Here is a 26,922-nt window from a genome sequence, read left to right on the forward strand (position 1 = left end):
ATTGAGGGGCCTTGTTTTTATGGACTAGCAGTCAGATCCCACAGGGAAGCAAAAATAACCACTTCAGAGCTATGTCCTATTTTCAATCATCTTTAAAGCAAAAGTGTGTGGCCTTACTCCTTCCTGATTGCCCCTGTTCCAAAACAGGGAGACCGAAACCGGTGAACTAAGAGGTCCTTTGTGGTGCCACAAGGAAGCTGGACAGCACGCTTACTTTAGAAACCTAAAACCCAAACTGCGGGGACCCACGCCTAAATGCAGTTTCTTAAACTCTTGACTCGACTGCCAACAGGCAACAGGCAACAGGAAAGAAATGTAAAATTTGTGAACTCAGAATGCTATTGACTACAGACCAATCCACTCGTCACATTATGAGTTAGCAGAGGAAAGTTCCCAGCCACTCCATTCCCCACCTGTTAAAAGCCTAAAATAACAAAAGCATGATGAAGGGAATGTTGTTCCTTTCTAAGCCTCTTGATTTATCATGCAGATCCCATAGCACCAAGGAGCCTGAAACCCTGGACTGCACCTTAAATTTGTCAACTCTGAATCACCAACCACAGTACATCTGGAATGTCCTGATGGTTACCTCTCATACAGTGTTGCTCAATAAATGCTTATTTATTCAACACGGGAGATCCTTCTGTTGCTTCCTGTCATCGATTGCCTGGATAGGACTGAATTTATCAGACAAAACTGAGAAAGACCATTTCAATTACACATCTACCCCCTCAAACACACACTTAGGGTAATTCCCTCCCCTCCAAATGGGGAAGCCTACTTACTTGTATCTCAGAAACAGCCACTGGGTGATCCATAATCCAACTAATATAATCCCATTTATTTCTGATACAGAAAATGCCCATTTTACCCGATCAATGTAATCAAAAAACTTGTCTGGTAGCGGGGGGCTGAGCTCCTTGGGAGGTACCCTTTCGTGTACAACCGTGATCATGACGGTGGTTAGGACGAGGTTGAAGACGGCGTACACGAAGGCAATGCCCGTTTTCCACCACTCCAGGGGGAATTTGTTCCTGGATTCAGTGGGCATAGCAATCTGGATATAATCCGGGTACTTTTTGGTGCCCTTTCGCAACCCATTGGATAAGCTCTTAGGTTTACTGTTGCCATTTTTGTTCTCCTCTTCGGCAGGCTCGGCAGGTCTCGTGTAAGTGTTTGCGGGATCATTGGTTTGATTTTCCATATGTTCTTCGAGTTTTGCTGTCTCTATAATATCCATTGTCCCCCAGTCTTCAGATCAAAAAGGAGATGGGAAAGTTCTTGGTTTTTGTGCAAACTTAACTTTTCTAAATCCTTCTACTTCTGAGATCAACATGGATTCCTATAACTGATTTTGTTTCCTAGCACAAAACATAGAAGGGAACCATCTGATCACTGTTCCCTCCATGTAGCCGCCTGCAGTCCACTCATCACCTTCGAGAGACGAAGCCAATTTTCTTTCTCCCAGAGGTGTTACTATCCCACCTGCAAAAAGAAAACAAAAACTATGTTCAGAAACTGCGCTTGTCCAATTGTCAACCATCCAAAACAAAAACATTATTAAAATAAGGAAGTAAATACCAGAGCCATTTGCTTTGGAAATATATCGTCAGAACATGGTTCACATTGTTGAGATGGAGTTTATTTGTAAAATATGGAGTTGTTTTATCTTGGAGTTCTTGTCTCTTTTTGAGCTGATGTCAGTATAAATAGGAACATTTTAATCATCAATTCCTTTAAAATTTCTTTAAATAAAAGGACCCAACTTTGCAAACCCCTCACCAGACACTATTACTTGTTGCTAACCATGAAGTCATAATAAGCTAGAACCTCTCCAGAGATCACATCACTCTTTCCTAAGACGGCTGCTTTCCATGAACCTGGAAGAACACAAAACTAGGATGAGTTGCTCATGTGCACTGGATAACACTTATTCTCTCCATTTGTCAAGTCCGTTTTTATTCCCCCCTGAAAAACAACTGGAGCCTTCTCAAGTGACTACTTTTCAAAACAGATTCAAGAGCCACACATTCAAGACACTTAAATGGTATTGCCTCAGTTTATCCTTTGATAGGTAGAGAACAGCCACACGCTCTACACTAGGAAAGCTGACAGCCTTCAAAATAATACAGAGAAAAAAGAAAGCGTTAGCTACGTCTCATTGAGGGAACGAACTCTACTTATTCCTCAAAGGGCAAAATCCTATGATGGGCATGGGAAATTAGAAAGGAACAACATTCCGGGACAGCCACCGCAACATCTACCAGGGAACAGAAACTGACGCCCAGAGGACCCACTCCCGGCACTCACCACCACGACACAGAGGAGGAGAGGGTGTCTTTGGCTCAAGCTTCCCCAGGCTCCACAGAGAGCAAAGATTTTGCAACACAGAGCACCAGCACCAACTCTTTTATACTGGGCGGCAACACGGCCCCAGCTGTTCTCAATTTAGGAAAGCCGTATTTTAGTCCCTGCAGCAGAACCCAGCCACCTGAAGAAGTTTCCAGACCTCATAATTAGTCCCCACCCTGAGTACACTGTGCAACTTAAGCATAATTTTAAAGGCCTCCCTTTCAGGGGAACTTTAGGAAAAAATAGGGAGGGTGGGTAAAAAAAATCAAAGTAAGCCTTTCTTTAATGAAAGAAAAAGGGGGAAAAGTTAAAATGGCATACTCAATAACTACAAGCAGTATTTGTTGACAGGATGGACAGCAAACAGAGTGACCACAAGTGTCTATTGTGCACCTGAACACCCCAGAGCTGAGGGAGCAATAGGGTGGCAATTAAAAATAGCTTAAAAAACACAGCTGACCTGAACTTTCAATCCAAAGAGCTTGTAGTCTAACTGAAAAGACAGAAAGCAAGTGACCAAAAAACTACTGGGGAGGGGCGCCTGGGTGGCTCAGTGGGTTAAGCCGCTGCCTTCGGCTCAGGTCATGATCTCAGGGTCCTGGGATCGAGTCCCGCATCGGGCTCTCTGCTCAGCAGGGAGCCTGCTTCCTCCTCTCTCTCTCTGCCTGCCTCTCCATCTACTTGTGATTTCTCTCTGTCAAATAAATAAATAAAATCTTTAAAAAAAAAAAAAACTACTGGGGAATGATCACTACATAAAAATGCAGTTTTAGGGGCATCTGGGTGGCACAGCCGGTTAAGCATCCGACTCTTGGTTTCAGCTCAGGTCGTGAACCCGGGGTCCTGAGACCGAGCCCCGAGTCCAGTTCCGTACTCAGAGTGGAGTTTGCTTGTGATTCTCCCTCCCTCCTTCCCTCCTTCTGCTCTTCTTTTTTTGTCTCTCAAATAAATTTTCCAACAAAACAAAACACAAACAAACCAAACGTAGTTTTAGTTGGATCCCTGCTCCCCTGACAGGATGTGTCCACAGAGAGGCACTGTCCTTTTTCGGGGAAGTGAAAGCACGATCAAAGTCGACCTGCGGAGCAAGGGAGGGTCACTGGGGGATGGAGATGGGCCAAGAGATGATCTCTGAGAAGGAGACATCACACCTTTCTCTGTCCCTGTGCAAAGCCACAGACACTAATATGCTCAAGAAGGATAAGAAGGGACCAGTGCTCCTCTTGGGAGACCAGGATTGACAGATATTCTTTGTAGGATCCCAACACAATGTGGTAGGAAGGGTAAGTACAGTGAAGAGGTGCCTCAGTAAGATACTTGCAGAAACAAACATCTGACACCAGGGATTACCACTTCTAACAGAGTTGCCCAAACACGAAGTCGGCCATTGCATCTCTTCGTCAAGTTTAGGCTAATCCATGCAGAGTGCCTTACCAAACTCATCAAAATTCCCTCCGACTTTACTACTCCACATCTGCTCCTAGCCTGGTGTTCGTATGCCAAAGAAGCTTGAGATTTTTGAAGCCCAGGTCCACTGGGGGACATACTGGCAATCTTTATAAGGTAGCTACCCAGTTCTAGAACATAGAATGTAGAATCAAAGAAAATCCAATTAGTTACCTGTTTTTTTTTTTTTTTTTTTTTTCCCCTAAGAGGAAGCACTCAGCCACCCACCTCATGGGACAACTGTGAGGATGACTGAAATAATTAATCATGAAGAGATTTGTGCTCCCGGGAGTAAGAGCACTTCGTGAATGCAAAGCCCATTTATCGTCATTAGTAGTAAGATTGATATTTTCCTTGGGATCTCATTAAGAAGACTGAATACACAGAGCACACTCACCCTGTGTCAACCAATCTTAGGACACAATGATCGTCATCAAGATGACGAGTACTGGGGCTCCTGGGTGGCTCAGTGGGTTAAAGTCTCTGCCTTCAGCTTAGGTCATGATCTCAGGGTCCTGGGATTGAGCCCCGTGTCAGGCTTTCTGCTCAGCATGGAGCCTGCCTCTCCCTCTCTGCCTACTTGTGATCTCTGTCAAATAAATAGATAAAATCGTAAAAAAAAAAAAAAAAAAAAAAGATGACGAGTACAACATATTCATTCATATGGTGATCCTTTCCTACCAGTAAGTATCTGGGGAAGTGACAAAAGCCATAGGAGCTTCTCTCGGTGGATGGCAATCCCATCAGTTCATCTGTCGAGGGTACTAATGCCGGAGCACAAGGCAGATGAAAAGCTTTCCAAGTCCTCTTACATTGCAAAATATCAGAAGCTAACCTAGAGACTGTTTTAAAAGTTAAAGACCTCTATAGACTAATCTTCCTTTGAAGGCAAGTGCAAAACTCTGAAAGTTTTAGTACACTGATATTGTTAGGTTTTTGGTGGGGGAACAAAGGATGATGCATTCTAGATGCATTTCCAGTTAGGAAAGGGCTGTAATAAAACACAAACATGTAAATAGAAAAGACAGGATTATCTGGAGTGAAGTTAAAAAGGCGTTTGATACAAATCAATATCCACCCGGTTTTGGGGGGAGAAAGTATTCAATAAGGGTACGGAAACCTCTGTAGAGCCACGTTCTTCAATGCCAGGAGCACATCATATGTGTGCCGACTACCTAGTAGAAAAAATCTTCCACTGTTACTCCTCTTTCCACCCTTAAACAAAGTTTAGAATCCTTTTTTTGTCAAATTACAAGAAAACACATTATTAGCTTGTTTTATTTTTGTCACCTCTATCTTGTAATATCACGTTCATACATACATTAGTCATTTCCCCTTAATGTTGATACGGTTTTACCTGTAATTTGATAAAAGGATTCCAAGGTTCACACTGGTAGGTATTAGGCTACATGACATTAAGTAATAATGGGGTAATGGCACCCAGTTATTCTACTCTGAGTTCACCCAGAGGGAATAAGAATGTACACAACATATTTCTACAAGTACGTTTTCAATAGTCATGTAGAATAGAAAATTGAAAATAATCTAAATATCTGTCAACAGGGGATTAGTTAAATGACTGATAGTTATCATAACATTATAAAATATTATGTTTGAGATATTAATGATAAAAGTATGAGACAAGTATATAAATACTACATAAGAAGGACGCATTATCCGATTAAATACAAACTTAGCAATGAATAGGAGACAAGAAATCGCAATAATTCACATCAGAGGTTATGGTTTTTAAACAATGGGAAAGGGGCCATGTGATAGATACTCAAGGCTATCAGAAAAGTCCCAAGTGTGAAACGCATGCATCTTGTCGACAGTCCTGACCCATAGCTCACTGATGGCATCCTGGCGCAGGGACTGAGTGTAGACATGAGCTCCCATCAAGGGCTCAGAAATGCTCTGCTGGCTAGACTTGTATGTCAGCCTCGTCATGCATTTGCAGTGGTTAAGAAGACATATTAAATATGTAAATATACTTTAAAAATTACGGAAATTTATCTGAACTGAAATATGGATATTTTAATGTTTAGAAAGAGGTCATCTGTTGAGGAAAGACGTTAGACACCGATGAGAGAAAATGCATTTAACATCTGCAAGTTGGAATTATGAATAAAAGAAATTTATACATTGAGCTTAAAGGCTTAGGAAAAACTAGGTCTTGAAACAATTTTATTGAATTGAAAATCCATGGAAACAAACACCCGGTAAGTTTCTTAACACACATAAAAGCTTTCTTAAAAAAACTTAAAAAAACTTAGTTGTCAAAACCATAGAGCCATTAAAAAGTCAAGTTGTAGAACAAAACAGCCACACATAGTTCTCAGAAAATACTACCTACCTAATTAATCCTCATTATAACCGGAGGAAGTATTTTAAAGAAACTGAGATAAAATGAGATCCTCAAGGTCAGACAGGTAGAAGGAAAAAAGCCCAGACTGGAAGCAGGGTCTCTCACCTCAGGAACCTTTTCTTTTTCTTTTTTTTCCCCTTAAGATTTTATTATGTATTTATTTCAAGAATCGAGGGGGTGGTGGTGGTGGGGTCGGGTAGAGGGAGAGGGAGAATCTCAAGCAGACTCTGCAGTGAGTGCAGAACCTAACCCAGGTCTCGATCTCATGACCCTGAGATCATGACCTGAGCCAAAATCAAGAGTCAGATGCTTAACTGGCTGAGACCCCCCCAGGAGCCCAAGGAGCTCTTCTTCTTAGCAGCACACCACCACCTCCAGTGCCAGTACATGTAAGACATCAACAACTTTTATTTACCCACAACTTTCCAGGCAAAAATGCATTGTTACATAAAGGAAATTATATCAGCATTATATGTAATCATAACACACCAGAGAAAACTCAATTCATGAAATGGGCCTCCAACTCCAGAAGTTACCCTGCCTTTAAGAACTATAGGCACATAGAGATACGAATGTTAGAGAAGGGTTGTCTTCTAACAAACAAAATTAGTATTCACAGTGCTTAACTGCAATTTTTCTTTTTAATTAGGCCAGCAATTATCAGGTATCTAAACAGCTATGCAGTACACCTGGAAGCCATTAGCTCTGGTTTTTTGCCTTCTTTTATTACTTAGGTGTGGCAGAAAAGCAACACCTTACAGTCAGCAAATAAATAAATGAATAAATGAATGAGTGAATAAATAAAAGACAATCAGTTATGAGCTTTTTTTTAAAGAGATAAGTACATACATAGGAAAGTCTCCTAGATAACATCGGAGACATTTTTAAATATTTGTAATTTTGCAAAAATTTGTTAACACTTAGAAAAAATTTAATATTTATAATTCACCCCTCTTGTGGGAGGGGTGATGGGAAAGGTGCCAATTAAGTATTTCCCATTATTCATACCTACCATGTAACTATAGCTACTGTTACTAATAACTTACGATTTAAGTTTTTTTCACTTTATATTAATAAGATCCATTTTAGCTAAGATATTACATGCCCATAGTGTTCTTCCAGAGACCAAGACATCTTAGCTTTTCTTAATTAACAATCTCAGAGCCTAGCTTCCTCATAAAACTCATCTAAAGTGAGTAAGTAACAATATGCTTGCAGATAACGAGGGCATCCTATCAGTCACAAGGCTCTATTTCAAGCACTCACAAAATGTGCTAAATATTTTCACTAATGAGTTTCTGAAAACTGAAAAGAAAGAAAATAATTACTAACAAATTATCATGTATTTTTGTGAAATACTTTCCCCAAAAAAGTAACAGGAGCACGTGTCAGACCTATCTAGTATGTCTTTATGCTACCACTAGGTCCTCTGTCTGTATAGGTGCGATGACAGACTTAAAACTAGGGAAATGGGCAGGCTTTGTAGGCTGAAAACATTCTGAGAATGGAGCAGAAAAAAACTTTTTTAATCTAAAAGATAAAACCAAACTTCTGAATTTGGGGAGAGAGATGCTTGGGTAGAAGACAGATGTTTTGATTTCTGGTGCTGATTTACTCTCCCTTATTAGGGAAGGCTGGACATTAGTTCCGTACCCCATTGTTAGAAGAGAAAGATCCAGCCTACAGCAGTGCTTGCCTGGGGCTGCTGGTGGGAATGCAGAGGGACTGCAAATGGGCTGGAAGTTTCTTTTGGGGCGATGGAAAGGTCCTACAGTAGACATGATGGTTGCACATTTCTGTAAATTTACTAAAAAAAGTCAATTAATTGTGCCCTTAATGAATTTTATAAATGAATTTTAGTATAAATTAGTATAGAAATTTAGTATAAATGAATTTTATACTATGTGAATAATAACCCCGATTAAGCTTCTTTAAAAAAAAAATACAGTCTGGAGATAAGTTGTTTCTAAGGAACCAGAAAACCAAGGGCTAGTCCACACTCTGTTATTACATTTCCAGGCTCAAGTCTCCCTGTCAAGCACAGTCCTCACTGCTTGAGGACTTCTTTAGTAGTGATTCTGCAATATGCATTGTCTAAGTTTTCTACAGACAAAATCAAGAACCAACCAATGAAAATCAAACCACTTAAGAGAATTTGTGTCAACTATGCTCCAAAAAAAAAACCACTCCTGTCACTAAATAGTATGAAGTGACAAAAAAAAAAAGTTGGATTTTCTCTAACATAATTAATCAGAATTTACTGAGTTGTATTCAAAGAGAAAAAGATGGTCTGTTTCTTACACACACACACACACACACACACACACACAAGGTCACTTTAACTGGTGAGGTAGACAATTTAATACCTTTTGAAAGGAATACTTATTTACGCCGAGCAAATATTAGCTATGTAAATTGGAAAACAAGAAACCATGGGACTGGGAGTATTTCACAAGAAGAGACCATTTCCAGGCCACAGTGCAGCGTGAGAAGTGGAGTAGTTCTCAGCCGGCATTAATTGTTTCTGACTTAAGTTTGATACAATCAAGTACCTTCCCTAAGATTTGACTTGCAAAACGTTCCATAGGATGTTTTAAAATCTGGGTTCTATTTTCTAACTGCTTTTTTTTTTTTTTAAAGATTTATTTATTTATTGGGAGGGGGGTGGAAAGGTTGTGAGTGAGCACCCAGGAGGGCTAGAGGCAGAGAGAATCTCAACATACTCCTCATTGAGCAGAGAGCCTGGTGCAGGGCTTGATCTCACGACCCTGAGATCATGACCTGAGCTAAAACCAAGAGCTGGATGCTTAACCAACTGAGCCACCCAACCTTGGTACCCCAAACTGCTATTCTGCAGAACTCTAACGATCAGATCTGATTCCAGTGTGTTTTGAAAGACAAACTGCCACCCTGGGGTTGAGGGACTGAGGTTCTCCAACAGGAGAATAGGGGACCTTGAGAGATGGAGTTACAGGGAAAGACAAAGAACAATGTGTGGGACAATGTGGAACATGTGGTGAGGCAGATAAATGAGTACGTGAATGAGTGTGTAGACAGGTTAGATAGACACACTAGATAGATAGGTACAAGGACAGACACTGACCAACAGACCAGGCACCTGCACAGAGAAGAGGGCTGTAAAATGAGGTCACAGACAAGGGGATATTTAAAACACCTTTTTAACTTCCTTTAGATTACTCTAAACCAGACATTCTAGAGTGAAGGGGTAGAGCCGGGGACACATCAAGCACTTTGCCCAAAGGCGGCCTTGTGCTTGCCCTAAGACCCTCTCCCCACCTCCATTCTGGATACATCTAGGAACGCTTAGAGAGTTCCCGGAGGGTGGGGATAGAGGGACGCCCTTGGTATTGCCTTCTTCCTTTATCAGGTATTTTCAGTGTTTCATAAACGAGGCTAGGGTTTTCTACCTCCCACTCAGCTTTTCTGAACTCACTGCCAGTGAAGTATGATAAACCTGTAGTCTCAAGAGAATGAACTGGACTGAAGTCTTGCCTTGGTGTAAAAAATGCTTCTCTACTTGAGCGCGTGAGCAAAAGAAGTCCCTCTCACTTAAACAGAAATGTGTGCTCTTGATAATCTGAGCCATAATTACGCCATAATTAGGATAGATGTTCGGTCACTAGCCTCATTCCCCCTGCCCCCTCCCCTCAGGACTGGCACTACAGCTCCCTGTTTAATGGTCAAACAAAAGCAGCCAGATCTTGTTTAGATTCAACACCCTGGGGCTTGATCAGAAAGGTTGTATCTAGAGCCACACTGAACAACAGCAATGATTACCTGCTTCTACATTCCTCTATTTCCTTCTATGCTCCCAAAGATTTCTGTGCCTAGAAACCGATTCCCTTGGGTTTTAATACTTAGTACTCTGGATTAGGAGCACAAATCACCTACTGAAATGAGGGCTTTTCTGGGAACCGCAAAAACTCCACTTAATATCTTCAAAATATATTTAAGTCTGATACGGGAGCTTGCATTTTCTCTGAAGAACACGTGGCGGGTCTAAAAGAAAGTAGAAGCCGGGTCGAACAGTTTCACATACTCTCCAAACCACACAACATATTATAAATGGTATTAGAAGACCTCTTTCTAATTAAGTAAATAGATCACAGTCAACAGTGTACTCCCTCATCAACAAAAACAAATATGTCTTTTAGATTTGGAAGCATATCTGATTACTGGAAAACTGATTAAAAAAATGAGAAGAAAAAAAAAGAACAGTTCTTTAAAAATAATTTCATGATTCTCTAATAAAGCTTCTTTATTCCATGTCCTTCAGATTACTTAGAAATATACCTATCGAGGACCCTGGGTGGCTCAGTCAATTAAGTGTCTGCCTTTGGCTCAGGTCATGATCCTAGGGTCCTGGGATCGAGCCTCACACTGGGCTCTCTGCTCAGCTGGGAATCTGCTTCCTCTCCTCCCTCTGTGAGCTCTCTCGCTTTCATGCTGTTTTAAATAAACAAATAAAACATTAAAAAAAAAAAAAAGAAAAAGAAATAGACTTGTTGATCTCTCCCTCTACCACATGGTGACCAAACTGTGAGGCTATTTAATACAATTTCATAGCCTATTTAAATGGGTATTTAAAAACAGTATCTTGAAACTTCGCTTGCTATTTACTAGAATATTACCACTTTGAGACTTGAGTGAAAAATCACCTGCAAGCAAGAATGACAGAAGGGACTTAATGGATCTGGCTGGAGGCTGGAGGCCAAGGTGAGGCTTCAGGAGAAGCCCTGAACCAGGCGGTTGCAGTTGGGACATACTGTGGTTACAGCAGGGGACAGATGCGGAAGAACCGGAAGCTGACTCAGTCCCCAGTGATGTTGGAGAAATGACACCCAGATACACTCCAATACAATTTCCTTGAAAAGGTCTAAAGTCTAGTTTCGATATTTATTTAAAATACAAGGGTTATTGTATTTCTGCTTAGTGCTGTGCCAACAAACAGGTTCAAGAAATAGCTTAACACACACAACCTGACAGATTTAGGGGGGCGGGCACTTCCTCGGAGCCAGAATTAAGCGCTGAAAAATTAAGAAGGAAGCTTCTAGAATCCACACCTTCAGCAGGTTTGCCCCGTCTGCTTGTTCCGATTTGGGTGTGGGGTTATACAGCCTTTGGGAGAGGGCAAAGGTGCGTGGGGAGGATAAAGGTAAGGCACGTCTTTGTGTTAAAAAAAAAAAAAAGTCCTGTGCTCTAGCCACCTGGGTTCCTCAAGGTAGAGCATGGTTTTCACTATAAGGCAAAGAAAAAAATAGGAAAGGAAAGGGACAGTGGAAGACCCAGAAAGGTCTGTATAAATCCTACATTTCTCATTTTCTTGCGCCAGCCACAAAAACGTTCTTTGCATGACTGGCTGAACAAGCCACTGCTTTCAAATGGTATGAGGCTATAAAAAGCAATACTTGCTCCAAAGCCATTAAGGTCACTCTACTTGGCTCCAGTTTCTCTCAGAAGGTAAGCTGCTATGTTGTATTCAAATACATTACTTGTTTCTCAAAAGCGCTTATTTGACCAATGCTCCTAATCCAGGATTTTGTTTCTGCAAAAAACCTAATAATGGTGATTTATATTTATCCTATGTTTATTCTAATTTTGGGTCTTTGAAGAGGGACCCAGATTTCCAAACCCAATCCAACAGAAGGATTAGCACAAAATGCAGAAAAAAAGTAACTTAAAAGATTAAGATCCTGAGTCTAACAATGCCATTTTAACAATTTACAGGAATGCAACAATTTCAGTGTCATGTTGGTTTCTGAAATCATCTAAATATGTTTACCTCTTGAATTTTCATTTATCCTAATGAATTAAAGAGAAACTGTCACAAAGTACACATTTCCATAGTTATTACCAGAAAGCTGGCATATTAAAAATTCTTCAGGGGCGCCTGGGTGGCTCGGTTGTTAAGCGTCTGCCTTAGGCTCAGGTCCTGATCCCAGGCTTCTGGGAGCAAGGCCCACTTCGGGCTCTCTGCTCAACGGGAAGCCTGCTTCTAGCTCTCCTGCTCCTCCTGCTTGGGTTCCCTCTCTCTCTCTGTCAAATAAATAAGTAAAATCTTCAAAAAAAAATATTTTTTTCATCTGAGGAAATAAAGAAATCTGGTTTATACATCATTATGTTTAAATATTGTCTTCACAAATATTAGTGACTAAGCGTCTGAATAATCGAAAATGACTGCCAACAGATACGGTCTGCTAGGGAAAAGGAGGAGCTTTAGAACCAAATACAACGCGTTCAGCAAGAGCAAATGATCCAGGAACCTTCCACTGCATCAGAACACCAGGACACACTTCTCTCTCAAAACAGGACACAGCTCACTCAAGACTTTTGTCTACTCTGCTAACAGCCCCTGTATGGAGCCTGAGCACTCCACCCACAAAGCAGAGGGGCTGCTGGCATAGTGAGGATAGCAGAGTGGATGTGTACATAAACCACTGATTATGTAGCAATCCTTGGCCAATTGCCTGTTTCCCTTCAGCAAAAATCTAGAACAGGTTATGTATTTCTTTCATGTACACCATAGCATGAGACATTTAGTTCCAGCATACCTAAGCTGTCCCTCCAGGAGATAACTAGAAAAATAGCGAAGAGTGTGGGAAAGAAAAACGATAGCAGAAAAAGAGTAAGAGGGACTCCTTGGGCTGAGGTCATGATCCCAGCGTCCTGGGATCGAGTCCCGCATCGGGCTCCTTGCTCAGTGGGAGCTTCTCCCTCTGACTGCCCCTCCCCCTGCTTGTGTCCCCTCTCTCTCTTTCTGACAAATAAATAATAAAATTTTTTTAAAAAGTAAAGAAAAAAAGTAAAAAGAATTTTACAATGAACCCTTGAAAGAGAAAAATAAATATGGAAAAGTATAGATATCTTGGCTCTTTAGGGAACCAAAATAAGCTTTGTTCTGTGTAAGGGCATCTTATAGCTAGAGGAGTGCAAGGAGGCACTGGATGGGAGCCCTGATCCTTATTATCAAAAGCAAGAGAGGCCTGAGTATTGGATGGGAAACCAAACTGGGAGGTGCTGGGGATAGGTACGGTGACCCAGCAACACAGTGCTGGAGGTCTGGGGACCACCTAGGCTGGAACATTTCTACCATAGCAATAGAATCATAACCACAATGAAACTTAGCATGTGATAAGGGTCAGATGTTCATTTAGTCCAAACTATTATATGTAAACAAATGTATAATTATCACATAAATATACACATCTTCTACATAAAGAATATATAAAATATAATTACAATTCTTTAATCCAGGGTCCCACATGAGGCCTTGGATCTCTACTTTCTTTGTACATCAAGTCAGCTTTTCATTCTCACATTCTTTATGTTAAAGCCAGGTGATTTCAGGACACTCATTGGGAAAAGTCCACCCTCAAACGCAATTGGGAAAGCATGAAAAGAGACAGTTTGGGAACAGAGAATAACTTTCCCCAGGCTATCCACAGGGCAAGTGGAAAATGGGCAGGAAAGGAAAGACAAAGAAGGGATAAAATTGCCAGGGTCTGTCTCATAGCCAGAACTCATTTCCTTACTTTCTATTTGGAGCTGATTTCCCCCACACCTCCTCTGACACATCCTAGGCAAAAGAGTTCCTGTGACTAAGGATCTCCCAATTACTAATAACAAACACTTCCTACAGAATGTTTCATTGACAGATTAACATACCAACTTCTACGCTATTTCATCCCTGCATGAGAACACTAGAAAGTGACCTTGAAACAAAGTCCATTACATTGTAATTTAAACTGTAATTGGAAAGGAGCATAAAAGCTGCAACGAGGGGCACCTGGGTAGCTCAGTAAGTTAGGCATGCAACTCTTGATTGTGGCCTCGGGTCATGACTTTGGGGTTGGGGGATCAAGCCTCACGTAGGGCACACTGCACTGAGCATGGGGCCTGCTTGGATTCACTCTCTCCCTCTTCCTCGCTGCTCCCCCTTTACATGACCTCTCTCTAAAAACAAAACAAAACAAAAACAAAATCTGCAATGAGTTGCTGATAGGATCAGAAATGGATATAATTCTTTTGAAATTGTCTCTTTTTAATCATGTCAAGAACCCTACAAATGCTTTTATCTTTTGACATAGCAACCCTACTACTGTGAATTTATTTTAGAACATGTTTTAAAGAATACAGAGAAAACAGTATATTCAGTGAAACAACAATGTAAATGTCTAGAGGAGACATTTAGAAGCATCTGTGAAGTACATAAAAACATATACAATACTTTAAACACATCTAAATGTCTGCAGCAGACATTTTGAAGCATCCATGAAATACATTCAATTTACTGTTTAAAAACCAATACTTGGGGTGCCTGGGTGGCTCAGCTGGTTAAGCCTCCAGTTCTTGCTTTGGCTCAGGTCATTATCTTGGGGTCCTGAGATCGAGCCCCAGGTCAGGCTTGGTGCCCAACAGGCAGTCTGCTTGAGATGCTCTCCCTCTGCAAAAAAAATCCTAAAAAACCAAACAAAACACAACACCCTCCCCCCAAACCAGCACCATATTATTTTCATAAAAATGTAAATGTATGAATTTGTAAAAATCAAGTTGATAAGTATGCCAAAAGAGTATCAGCTGTTAATGTTTGTGGTGAGATTTACCAACTATTTTTATTTTCTTCTATACTTTTTTTTTTTTTAAAGATTTATTTATTTGACAGAGACAGAGACACAGCGAGAGTGGAGCACAAGCAGGGGGAGTGGAAGAGGGAGAAGCAGGCTCCCTGCCGAGAAGGAAGCCTGATGCAGGACTAGATCCCACCATGCTGGGATCCTGACCTGAGATGAAGGCAGTTGCCTAACCACCTGAGCTACCCAGGCAGCCCTCTTCTGTACTTTCTTATTTTCTCCCAGTTTTCTGGGATAAAAGTATTCACCCACATATTTGAAGGAGTATTTTCAAATAGTTCTATGAAGACTATGCTTATGATTTTATTGATGAGGAAAAGCAGTATGATTTCAGCAACATAAAGATGTATATTACATAGATACAGAAAAAAATCTGAAAATATACCAAATATTAATACTGCTTAATGAATTTAAGATGATTTTAATTTTGTTCTTTCTCCATGTTGTATTTTCTTAATTTTCCACATTCATCATTCTTACAATCAAGAAAATGCTGATGAGTATTTTTAACTACAATAGTATTGACAGAGTTAAAAGGGAGAATGTGCTCGTTTTTAAAAAGGTATTTTGTGTTGTACAATTTCAAGTACGCAAAAATGCATGTATAGAAGAGTCAGAGCACAAGTACACTAAAATATTAAGAATGGTTGCAAGTGGTAGGAGTATGGGATTTTTTTCCCCTTCCTACATCTGTGTACAGTACACATTTCAAAATGTTTTCATTATAAATGTATTATTTTATAGCTAAAAGTATCCCAAACCACAGTCATTGCTGTTGTTTTCAGGGAAGTACTTACCAAGTGAAATCTCCTTATTTACTGTCTTTCCTCAGCCTCAGTTAAGTGTAATAAAAAATACAAGTCTACAATGTTGCATTTTTTGAGTCTTCTGCATTGTTGCTGCTGCTGGGAAGAGCCTAATAAACTAACAGTTATTTAAAGTGTTAACAGCCCCAACTTGACATACACATATAATGAAATTAGTCTCAGGGTCAACTTTAAAAAAGAGACTAAATTGTAATGCAGGGTATTATCTTCTGGGTTTGTTTGCAATAAAGGGGTAAGGGCTGCTTTATAAATTTCCATATAATGGATGTCACTCAATATTTCACAAAACAAAACCAGTCACTAATTCGGTTCTGTTTCTCCTGAATAAAACCAGGGGCCAGATAGAAGACAATCAAGCCAAACTGGATTTTATAGAAGAGACAATTCAGTCAAAAAAGCAAATCCCCAAACCCTCTTTTCAAATATTGGTGATTTTCACACACTGTGGGTGTTTTATAAGCTTGTATACTTAAGCATTTTTAAAACCTTTTTTCCCAATATTTGGTGGATTTTTGCTTTATTGTACTCCACATCAGTTCATAGTTTTTGTCATCTGTTCTCTGTGACAATAAAACTTCAGAAATAAACTGAAATTGCCTGAAGATCAGTTAAATAAATTACGGTTTTCAAAACAACCTTTATTCCATATTAAAAAGTTGTTTTATGAAAATTGTAAGAATGATTGGGGGTGCCTGGGTGGTGCAGTCAGTGAAGTGGGTTTTGGCTCAGATCTGATCTCAGGGTTGTGAGATCAAGCCCCGAAGATGGGCTCCATATTTAGTGCAGAGTCTGCTTGGGTTTCTCTCTCCCTCTCCCTTGGGAAACCACCCCCCCGCCCAATACCCTACTAAAATAAATAGATAGCCCTTTAAAAAAGTTTTTAAAATAAAAATGGAAAGAATGACCAGGAATATGCATTTAAACCAGTCTGCAAAAATCTAATTCCATAGCTCTTTAAAAAACATATATATTAGTGCTTTTTCCCCTAATTCCCAAAGTTATATACTACACACTTTGGAATTACTTCTAGGAGTTTAACTAAAGGTACCTGCATAAGCATGAAAAGACTGTTTTCCAAATCTGCCCATCAGAACTTTTGGGCAACAGATGCATTTTAAAATTTGGAGCTTTGACTTTCAGAAAAACTGTATGTAGGTATTAACATGTTCCCACAGCTCACCACGGCCCCCTTGCTGGATCTGGGAAACACCAGATACTCAAACACTGATACATCTAAATCAGACATAAGAAAATATTTGCACTAAGTTGGGTAAATAAAGACTATAAAGAGCTTTTGGTGAATTCAAGAAATGTTTAAACACCAAGGGTTATTGAGGAGAGGTAAGGGAAACAGGAGATGGCGAGGAGGGGACGAGGAACAAACAGGAGGGGAAGGCCTTTAGGTTTTGGAAGTCTAGTTTTTGAAACTATAGATAAGTGATTCTGGACCTGTAAGACTGAAACCACACTGTCCATCAAGATGGGCCTATTACATCGTAAATACGTTTTATTTGTACAATAAAACATATTTCTTACTATCATGCCATGTTAGGTGAAGAAAGGAAGTTGCAAAATGGTGTACATTTATAGCATGATTCTTTTTTGTGGGGGACAAACTGTGCTGTGTGTGTAAATAAATTACATTGTTACTGGAAAGGTGACATTACATGGAACACTTTACCTTTTTGTACTAAAAAAATAAATTAGCAGCATGTTTTGATCCTACTGCCTAAAAAGACAAAGATGATTATTTGCTCAAGGGTATTTAGTGTTTACTCTAGGAAATACTGTAGGGACACCACAGTTTAAAAAAAGTCATTTCTCTCACTGAGCTTCCACTCTGCTATGTACAACAACAATCAAAAAATTAAAATTATTATAAAAAAATGAACCAGGATGGGGCAAGAGAGTCACAGGAGGGATATTCAAACTAGATCTTTGGGATAATGAGGTAACAGTTCATTTAAACATTTTACTTGAATACTCTTCATCAGAAAAAAAAAAAAACAGTGTCTCATCAAGCCAATGTACATCAAGACACGTATGTTCCAACCTGATGAGACCCAATTCATGCAAATAGCTTCCAGAAACCTGTACAAATAATAACTTTTTACAACTTTTAAAAAGGAATTCTACTGGAAATGCTCCAATCATCACTTGATTATGGATTTTTGCCTTGAGTTCTTTTCCCTTTTTAAAAGACCAAAATAATGTGCTTAATATTCTAATTGTATTTGTCATATGGATTTTTTTTTAAGATTTTATTTATTTATTTGACAGAGAGAGATCACAAGTAGGCAGAGAGGCAGGCAGAGAGAGAGGAGGAAGCAGGCTCCCTGCTGAGCAGAGAGCCCGATGTGGGGCTCGATCCCAGGACCCTGAGATCATGACCTGAGCCGAAGGCAGCGGCTTAACCCACTGAGCCACCCAGGCGCCCCTGTCATATGGATTTTTAATTGCTCACCCCAATGTCGTCTTCTAAGAAATGTTTAACCCACATGAGACTTTGAAGGAAAGGTTCAAGATGCAATTTTATAATCATGGGAAGAATAGAAACAAAGGTATGATGTGGAAACAGAAAGGTTGAAGGTAGCAAATACCTAATGAGGACTTGTGACACAGAAATTTCATCACTGAGTCTTAATAGGTAAGATAGAAACTACAAATAGAGAAAATTTCAAAACCTGTACCCCAAGGTTAATGACATAGAGTGACTAAACTCAAGATAAGCAATCCTCAAGGGTTAGATATGTGGTAACTGCTACACTTACTACACTTACTATAAATAGCCTGGAAGGTAAGGCAAACACATGGACGGCCAACATAGAAGACAGAATTATTTCTGGCCTTCCGTTCTGTGCAGAACTTGGCTCAAAGTGCAAAGGAAAGTAGCAAAAGAGAAGGCTGCTTCCTATTCTCAAGGGATTTTTTGGTTAAGTAACTCCACCCCCCCTCCCCATCTTTCCAACCAGAAGTGACTTTAAAAAGACCAAAGAGCAATAAAAACAACTTTTATAAATTAGATTAGAGCCTGAAATAACATGGGAAGTTTAGTAAAACCATATACCGTGTAGAAGTAAAAGTGAAAAGAAAATTCAAATAATAAACATAAACTGGGGGAGCAGGAAACATTGGAGATATAAAGATACAGATGTATATTAAAATATATGTAACAGAAATTTTAAAAGTCTAGATAAAAAGATGGAAACTGAGAACATTTTTGAAAAGAAAAAAATATATAGCTTTTAAAAATGCCAAACCCTACCTGGTGTTGTATAGAACTGTTGAGCCACTATACTATATACCTGAAACTAATAATCACACTATATGTTAACTAACTGGAATTTAAATATTTCTTCTTTTTTAAGATTTTATTTATTTATTTGACAGAGACAGAGATCACAAGTAGACAGAGAAGCAGGCAAAGAGAAAGGGGGAAGCAGGCTCCCTGCTGAGCAGAGAGCCTGATGCGGGGGGACTCGATCCCATGACCCTGAGATCATGACCTGAGCTGAAGGCAAAGGCTTAACCCACTGAGCCACCCAGGTGCCCTGGAATTTAAATATTTCTAAGAAATAAAAAGGCCAATCTCTACAAATCACGTGTGAATAGAAAATCAGTGAAGGGGATGACTGGGTGGCTCAGTGGGTTAAGCCTCTGCCTTTGGCTCAGGTCATGATCCCAGGGTTCTCGAATGGAGTCCCACATTGGGCTTTCTGCTCAGCAGGGAGCCTGCTTCCTCTTCCCTCTCTCTCTGCTTGCCTCTCTGCCTACCTGTGATCTATGTCCGCCAAATAAATAAATAAATAAATAAATAAATTAATGATCAGTGAAGTAAATTATCCTATTTAGTTTAGCACTGGTCTATCCTTGGGAGTAAAACTGTGGTCGGAATTATTTTCTACAGAGTGAAGCAGATTTAGAAAAACAGAGGATGATTAAAAGCATGGTCTCTAAACCTGAACATGATGCCATGACGTAGCCATTAAACACTAGGAACTCAATGTTCAATTAGCATCAGGAAGCTGAAAGATGTAATTCCATACTTAATCTTATTTCCACTGAATCTAATTTTCATCGATGACCCTATGTAAATAAAAGTATTTGACTATGAATATTACCTGAAATTTTTTTTTAAGTTATATATTTATGATATCAAAAACCTATATTTTAAAAATCGAAACAAAGTAACAGGCTCAAAAAAAAGTTTTTTGTGGGATTATTTTGTGAGTTTTTTTCCCCCCGAGTTTGGCCTCTTTTTTTTCTTTTCCTTTTTTCTCTCTCTCTTTTTTTTTTTTTTTTGCCTCTAACATCTCCTGTTGTAAAATCTGCAGCAATATTAGGAGATTAGGAGCCTACTTTCAAAGTTTATACTGAACGAGACCAAAAATTACATTCTGGTTAATATGTATCTGTACTTCAGAGGCACATTTTAAGAATGTCAAAAAGGATAATGGGTTGATGAGAACCTTTGACTGAAAACAGTGAATTCCACCTGGGAAGGTTTACTGCAGAAATAAAATCTCAGCTATCATCTCTGCTTGCAACTCCTTCCTCTGCTCACTGACAATCACTCCAGGTCCTATCCATTTTCATCCTCCATCATCTACTTAACCACTCTCTCCCACTTAGTTCAGGTCCTGAGCATCCTTCCTTACAGAGGGCAGGATATCAATAGCCACAACAAAATTGAAATAGATTAAATCCATCCACCAAAAAAATACATAAAAAAATGATTTTTTTTTAAATAAAAAGGAAGCCAATATAGTACTAAGAACTTTAGCCTAGCCAATATAGAACCTAGCCAATACAGAACTAGGCACCACTGGTGTTTTGTACTATAAAACACCAAGTCAAAATATCATGACAGGGGTTTGCGAAGAAGCAAGGAAGTCAGGAACAAGACCGCAGAAGGAGAAAGTGAAGGGCCACCGTATTTGTAGGGGAAGGACTGACCACTGGCTATTTGGGGCAGCCCTTCCTCCTGCTCTGGTTTTGTTCCCGGTCTATTTCCTGCTTTACTGGCTCCTTTAAAGCCCTTAAGTGGCTCTCTGTGGCCCAAATCCATTGCTTATTTTGACTTTAGAAACAAACTGACAACAGAACATTTCAAACTTGTTCTACTGACAGTGGAGAGAACAGTGTAGTGAACCTTATCAGCTACAACAACTGTCACAGGAAATCTTTTTCATCACACCTCCCCCCCCAGACTTTTTTGAAGCAATCCCAGATATCTCTTCATCTCATCCGTACATATTTCAGTCTATGTCTTTAAGAAAAAGGTTTTCTTTTAAAAGCAACCCAAAAAATACCTTACCAACCTCCTTATTACCAAACAAAATTACCATAATTTTCATAATAATAAATACCCAGTCACATGACCTTTCCCCAGTTATCTTGTTTTTTTTTTTCTAGACCTCTTCTCAGAGGGTATTGCCTCCTTTGTTTGACATTGCTTGCAAGGACCTTTATAATCCGGCCTCTGCCTTCCTTTACGGGCTCAATTTTTGAGAATAGTTTTTTTTCCTCCTTTCCCTAAATCCTGTGCTTCCAGTGACATTTATTTAACTTCTGTTCCCTTCATATAAGATATCCCCTCTCATGAGGCCTATACACATCGTTTTTTGTTTTTGTTTTTGTTTGTTTTTTTTTAGCAGCCTAAACCTCCTCTCACCCCTGCCTCCTTCCTTATATCCCTGCATCTCCTGAGCCTGGTCTCAGAGCCTCAATGTCATTTCCTCCAAGAAACCCTTCCTGCTTTAATTTCTGGACTCAAATGAATTGTACATCACTCCTGGCCCAGTGAGGTTACAAAGCCCAGTCTCCCTTCAAGTCCCCAATTTTTTTTAATGTTTTTAAAAAAATTTGGGGTGGGGGAGAGAGCACAAGCAGGGGGTGTGGCAAAGGGAGAGTGAGAAGCAGATTCCCAGCTGAGCAGGAAGTCTGATGCAGGACTGGATCCCAGGACCCTGAGATCAGGACCAGATCTGAAGGCAGATACTTAGCAGACTAAGCCACCCAGGGTACTGCCCCTCCCCCACCAAGTCCCCATTTAAAAACAAATGCTGATTTATAACTTAGGGCCTGTTAGAAATTAACCTTCCTCCTGAGGTCCTTTATGTCCAACATTTTCACTGTATGCCTACCATTCTTCACATAGGCCTCTGACCTACGTATTCATGCACAATTATTAGGCAAACCTCTTCTAAATGATGTTCTATAGGTAAGTCAGTTCTATAGTTCTATAGTAAGTTCTGTAGTAAGTCAGTTTTGTCCATGGTAAGAAAATCCACAGTATTTTAACTAAACATTATTATTTAATAATGGCAAAGCCTTTTGAAGGTAGATGACATATTTAGCAAGTATCTGGGTGTAATAAAGACAGGGACAAAAGTGCCGGTGGAAATGGAAGACCCTAACTCTCAAGGCTCTGGACTCCTGTCTGTCGTTACAGGAGCTGAAAACTGCCCCACTTTATTCTCAAAGTGCCACCGACTCCTAAAACCAAAATGTACTTACAGTGCGCCTGGGTGGCTCAGTGGGTTAAGCCTCTGCCTTCAGCTCAGGTCATGTTCTCAGCGTCCTGGGATCGAGTCCCACATCGAGCCCCACATCGAGCTCTCTGGTCAGCAGGGAGCCTGCTTCCCCCTCTCTCTCTGCCTGCCTCTCTGCCTACTTGTGCTCTCGCTCTCTGTCAAATAAATAAATAAAATCTTTTTAAAAATCCTTATCAAGGCCATTACTGTTCTTCAGCAGATAATGGCCTAAGTAAACAGGTTTTCTCTGCAGAGAATTTCACCAAAGTGCAAGCAAAAAACCGTACTTGATTATCGATTATGAAAGAGTTTTCTAGGAAATGTTGGTTGACCACTTTGTGCAGCTTTTCTTCCATATGAAAAGAAGATCATGCATAAGGACTAAGTAAAAGTGAACCTTTCTCTGTTAGTGAATCTAACTTACCTTATGTTTTGGGCTTTGTATTATTATTATTATTATTATTTTTTAAAAATTTTATTTATTTATTTGACAGAGATCACAAGGAGACATAGAGGCAGGCAGAGAGAGAGTAGGAAGCAGACCCCCTGCCAAACAGAGAGCCTGATGCCGGGCTTGATCCCAGGAATCTGGGATCATGACCTGAGCCGAAAGCAGAGGCTTAACCCACTGAACCACCCAGGTGCCCCTGGACTTTGTATTATTTTAAGAAAGCTTTTCTTGGGAAAAGCTTTACAAATACATACTTCAAACAATGTTATCAACATGACAATCTTGCAGAGGTAGCTGGGATTTACCACTACTATGCTTGATTCTCTCTACCAATAAAATTAATTAATTAATATTTTAGTTAACGTGGGTTGGAATATTTAAGTGTTCAAAATTTTTTGAATTTCTATCCCATTCATGATTTAAATTTATATGACTCAGACTTAAGAATAAGAGCTGTAACTAACACCGATACAGTCTTTACTATTACCCAAAAGCTACTATAAATGCTTTACTTACCTTATTCAATTGTCACCACAAGTGTTAGATAGATATTTTATTATTACCCATATTTTACAAAGGAGCAAAGAGAAGTGAAATGAACTGCCCACTACCTAGTAGTAGTTCCCAGCTACTAGGTAGAGGAGCCAGAATTTGGTACTTTGGTAGTTCTAATTCAGTATGTCCTTTTGCTACTTTTTGAGGGGGGGGGAAACATCTAGAAGTGAGCACAGGGCTTCAGGATGAATTCTTGCAGCCAATTAAAGGAAATGTGATGCCCCCCACCCCACGCCCTGCAATTGAGGAGCTAACCCCAGAGCTCAGGAGATCCCCACAGGCAGATCTCCTGTGCTACTTCCTCCTGACACAGAGTGAGAATGTTCCAGAGTCAACAGGGAAGACCTGACATTTCCTTTATGGCTGTGACTCCCAGGCTGGGTCAACTCACCTCCCCCAACTTTTCCATTTATAGTCTCTTTCCGATACAGGGGACAGAAATGATCCAGAAAAGTTGAACCAGACCAGGTTTAGTTTGTTCTGCTAAGGACGTGCTTGGGAAGGAGCGAAGGGCCATACATTTCATCTGTGCTGTGAACCATACTGAAGAGAAGGAAGTACAGTGCAGGGCAGAGGCTCAGGGAGACGATGTGGACGTGTCTCCAGGCCCCCATCTTCAACTAATGGAGCTCGGCTTTACTTTCTGTTTTGGATGAGTTACCCAAAACCTTATCTAAAATCTGGGTTCCATGGCTGAAGGTTTAGCCAGTAATGTCATGGTGACATGCCAAGGCCTTGGATCAGAACAAACCAGAATCCTTATCTCTGTATTTGGCCACAAATAGGCCATGACTAATCCTGGGTACATAATTTGCAAAACTTGGGTTTCAGTTTCATTTGATACATCTCCATTATTTTACTTCTAAGAGTCTTTGCCATATTTAAAAAAAATACATCATTCTATTAAAAGAAAGTGAAGATGCATTAGTGATCTCCATAAAGATAGCAAAAAAGGCAAATAAAAATACCATTTCTCACATTGAGGGGGAGGGTGAGGTAACTTATTGCTGAAGACTGAATGACTTAGGTACTCTAAATCATTCTAGGTACTTCGTCTTAGAGGTCAGGACCCCCATGAGATTAGTCCTACTGGTGAGGAATTGATTCTGTCAAAGATAGAAAAACGTCTGGTATTTTAATTTAGCCTGATGTAGGTAATTATGGGTAATAGGTCTGCACAGGGTTATTTATTAAGGTCACAAAAGACAAAAGTTTACTCAGCAACCACAGCGTCTACATGTTCTTGAACCTACGTGATAGTATCTTGGAAATCTAAAACCACCACTTGATAAGAAGTGAAGCAATCTCTTTGGCCCCCAGATTCTTTGGCCTCACGGCTCTCTCTCACATTCTCAAATAAGGGACTATGTCAAATGATTAGCCATTGGCATAGTAAAATAAAAAGTATCGTTTATCTTATATCTTTGTTTCTTGTGGTCAGAAATCACATTTGCCAAAATATGTCACATGAAGAGGGAAATAAATTCATGGAAGAAACATCCATTAGGTCCTGTTCACTATTCAACCCTCTAAATGGAGTTAGGAGACTATGGGGATCGGGCGGCTGATGCAGAACTCTTTACATACCAGGACTGAAGCCAATTAAATAAGATGTTAACAGAGAGCTGCTGATCTCAGCTTAGTGAAAGAATAAACAAGACATTAAAACTGAAGAAAACAATTTTATAAGGTTGAAGTGGAAGGTCACATCACATAGAACAGTGATGGTTAATTTAGATGCAAGGTATAACAAAAAACTACTGGGTGAGCTCAGTGGCCAATACCAAAAGATACAAATGAATCAAGTATTGTGCTTTATTATACTAATTCACCATTAAATGGATGTAGATCCAATATTAAGAAATAATGTGGGGCGCCTGGGTGGCTCTGGGGGTTAAGCCTCTGTCTTCGGCTCAGGTCATGGTCTCAAGCCCTGCATCAGGCTCTCTGCTCAGCGGGGAGCCTGCTTCCCCCTCTCCTTCTGCCTGCCTCTCTACTTGTGATCTCCCTCTCTCTCTGTCAAATAAATAAATAAAATCTTAAAAAAAAAAGAAATAATGTAATACAAGTCAGTATAAACTATATTTAAAGTCGTTTTTAAAAGAGAATTTTTCTAAAATACTTAAAATTGAGAAGTAAAAATATCCCAAGTAACTTGAAATTGTATAATTTGATCTAAAGAGCGTTAACTATCTATTCCATTAGCATTAATGCTTAAAGGCAGGAACAATTTACAATATCAAAAAGAATTTGTCTTCTCTGGTAATGGATTAATAATCCTAGATTTGATTTTTTTTTTCTGCGTAGCAGCTATTCCAGTTTTAACCTCAGACATCAGATATTCATTCACACAAACATACACACACACACACACACCCAACATTCAAACACACAGGCACATATAGACAGAGCCAAATAAAAAGTAGAGGATCAAGTATTAAAGCTTTGTTAATCGAAATAACAAATTTCTCCCTCAAAATTTTAGAAGAGAGTTAAGTGAACTCCATCAAAGTTTATTTGAACCATTTGAAGCATTATTTATGGCCTCTTTTGTTTTTGAAAATAAGTTCTACATGTTTGGTCATCTTTTAGGAATGATTAATACAGTTTTTCATCAAGTAACAGAGATTTCTGATGAAAGACTGAAAATCTAAATTAACAAAAAAGACTCTAGGTTCTTCATAAAGCCAAGCTTTAAAGCATTTCCCCAGGGGAACCTGGGTGGCTCAGTCCTTAAGTGGCTGCCTTCGGCTCAGGTCATGATCCCAGGGTGCTGGGATCGAATCCCGCATCGACTCCCTGCTCAGCGGGAAGCCTGCCTCTCCCTCTCCCACTCCCCCTGCTTGTGTTCCCTCTCTTGCGGTGTCTCTCTCTGTCAAATAAATAAATAAAATCTTAAAAAAAAAAAAAAAAGCATTTCCCCAAATCAACCTTCTACCCTTGAGTAATTCAAGGTATGAGACCGCCTATAAAACAGGGATTCTACCTTCAGTGCTAAATTCAGTGAGCACTACTGTGGCTTCAAAAAAAGTCAGAAAATTATAGTTAAATAAGCTCTTCCCTTACATTTTATAGAGATCCAAAAATTAACCTGAGTTACTCAGCTGCTCTTTTGGTAATACATCCTTATAGCAGCTGAAGAAAATGGTGTTAATTACTTAGATTTTGCCACTAACCCAGGCTTTCGAATTATTTTATTTATTTATCTAAATAGTTTTTCAAGAAGGAACGTTGTTAGCATTTGGGATAACCCTGAGAGCCACTCCCCTAATCCCTTTCTTCCCCTTGATCTTATAGCAGATCCTTCCTCGGGGAAACACTCCTACCTGACAGAACCAGAGGGACTCTCTGCAGGTTCAGGGAGAAGAAAGGCTCCTCACCTCACAGCACTGCTGAATCACTACAGAACACGGAACACCAAGCGGGCACGGCCGTCCCACTAGTCCAAAGGGCAGCGACATACTCTCAACAGTCTGATAACACTCCGGTTTTCCTTCAATAAATACATCGGATGGAAGTTAGAACTCCCAAAAGATCAAACTGGGGGGCCGCTGGTTGGGTCAGTCAGTTAAGTGTCTGCCTTCAGCTCAGGTCTGATCCCAGGGTCATGGGATTGAGCCCCATGTTGGGCTCCCTGCTCCATGGGAAGTCTGCTTCTCCTTCTCCCACTACCCCTGCTTGTGTTCCCTCTCTCTCTGTCAAATAAATAAACAAAAATCTAAAAAAAAAAAAAAAA

The 26,922-nt window shown here is 39.9% G+C and overlaps 1 protein-coding gene across 3 annotated transcripts in view; it reads right to left on the reverse strand.

Moving 5' to 3' along the window:
- Window positions 1-26,922, reverse strand: part of SGMS2 (sphingomyelin synthase 2) — an 82,330-nt gene that overhangs the window by 17,702 nt on the left and 37,706 nt on the right. For 2 of the 3 annotated variants that reach the window (XM_044224312.1, XM_044224313.1), the window contains exon 2: window positions 786-1,485. In XM_044224312.1, coding sequence (XP_044080247.1) covers window positions 786-1,240 — 455 coding nt within the window. In that variant the 5' untranslated portion in view covers window positions 1,241-1,485. Of the gene's footprint in view, window positions 1-785; window positions 1,486-26,512; window positions 26,579-26,922 lie in introns of those variants that run through there. The other variant, XM_044224314.1, reaches the window with a different exon arrangement.

The sequence above is a fragment of the Neovison vison genome, chromosome 11 (assembly GCF_020171115.1).
Source record: "Neovison vison isolate M4711 chromosome 11, ASM_NN_V1, whole genome shotgun sequence".
In the NCBI taxonomy this organism is placed as follows: Eukaryota; Metazoa; Chordata; class Mammalia; order Carnivora; family Mustelidae; genus Neogale; species Neogale vison.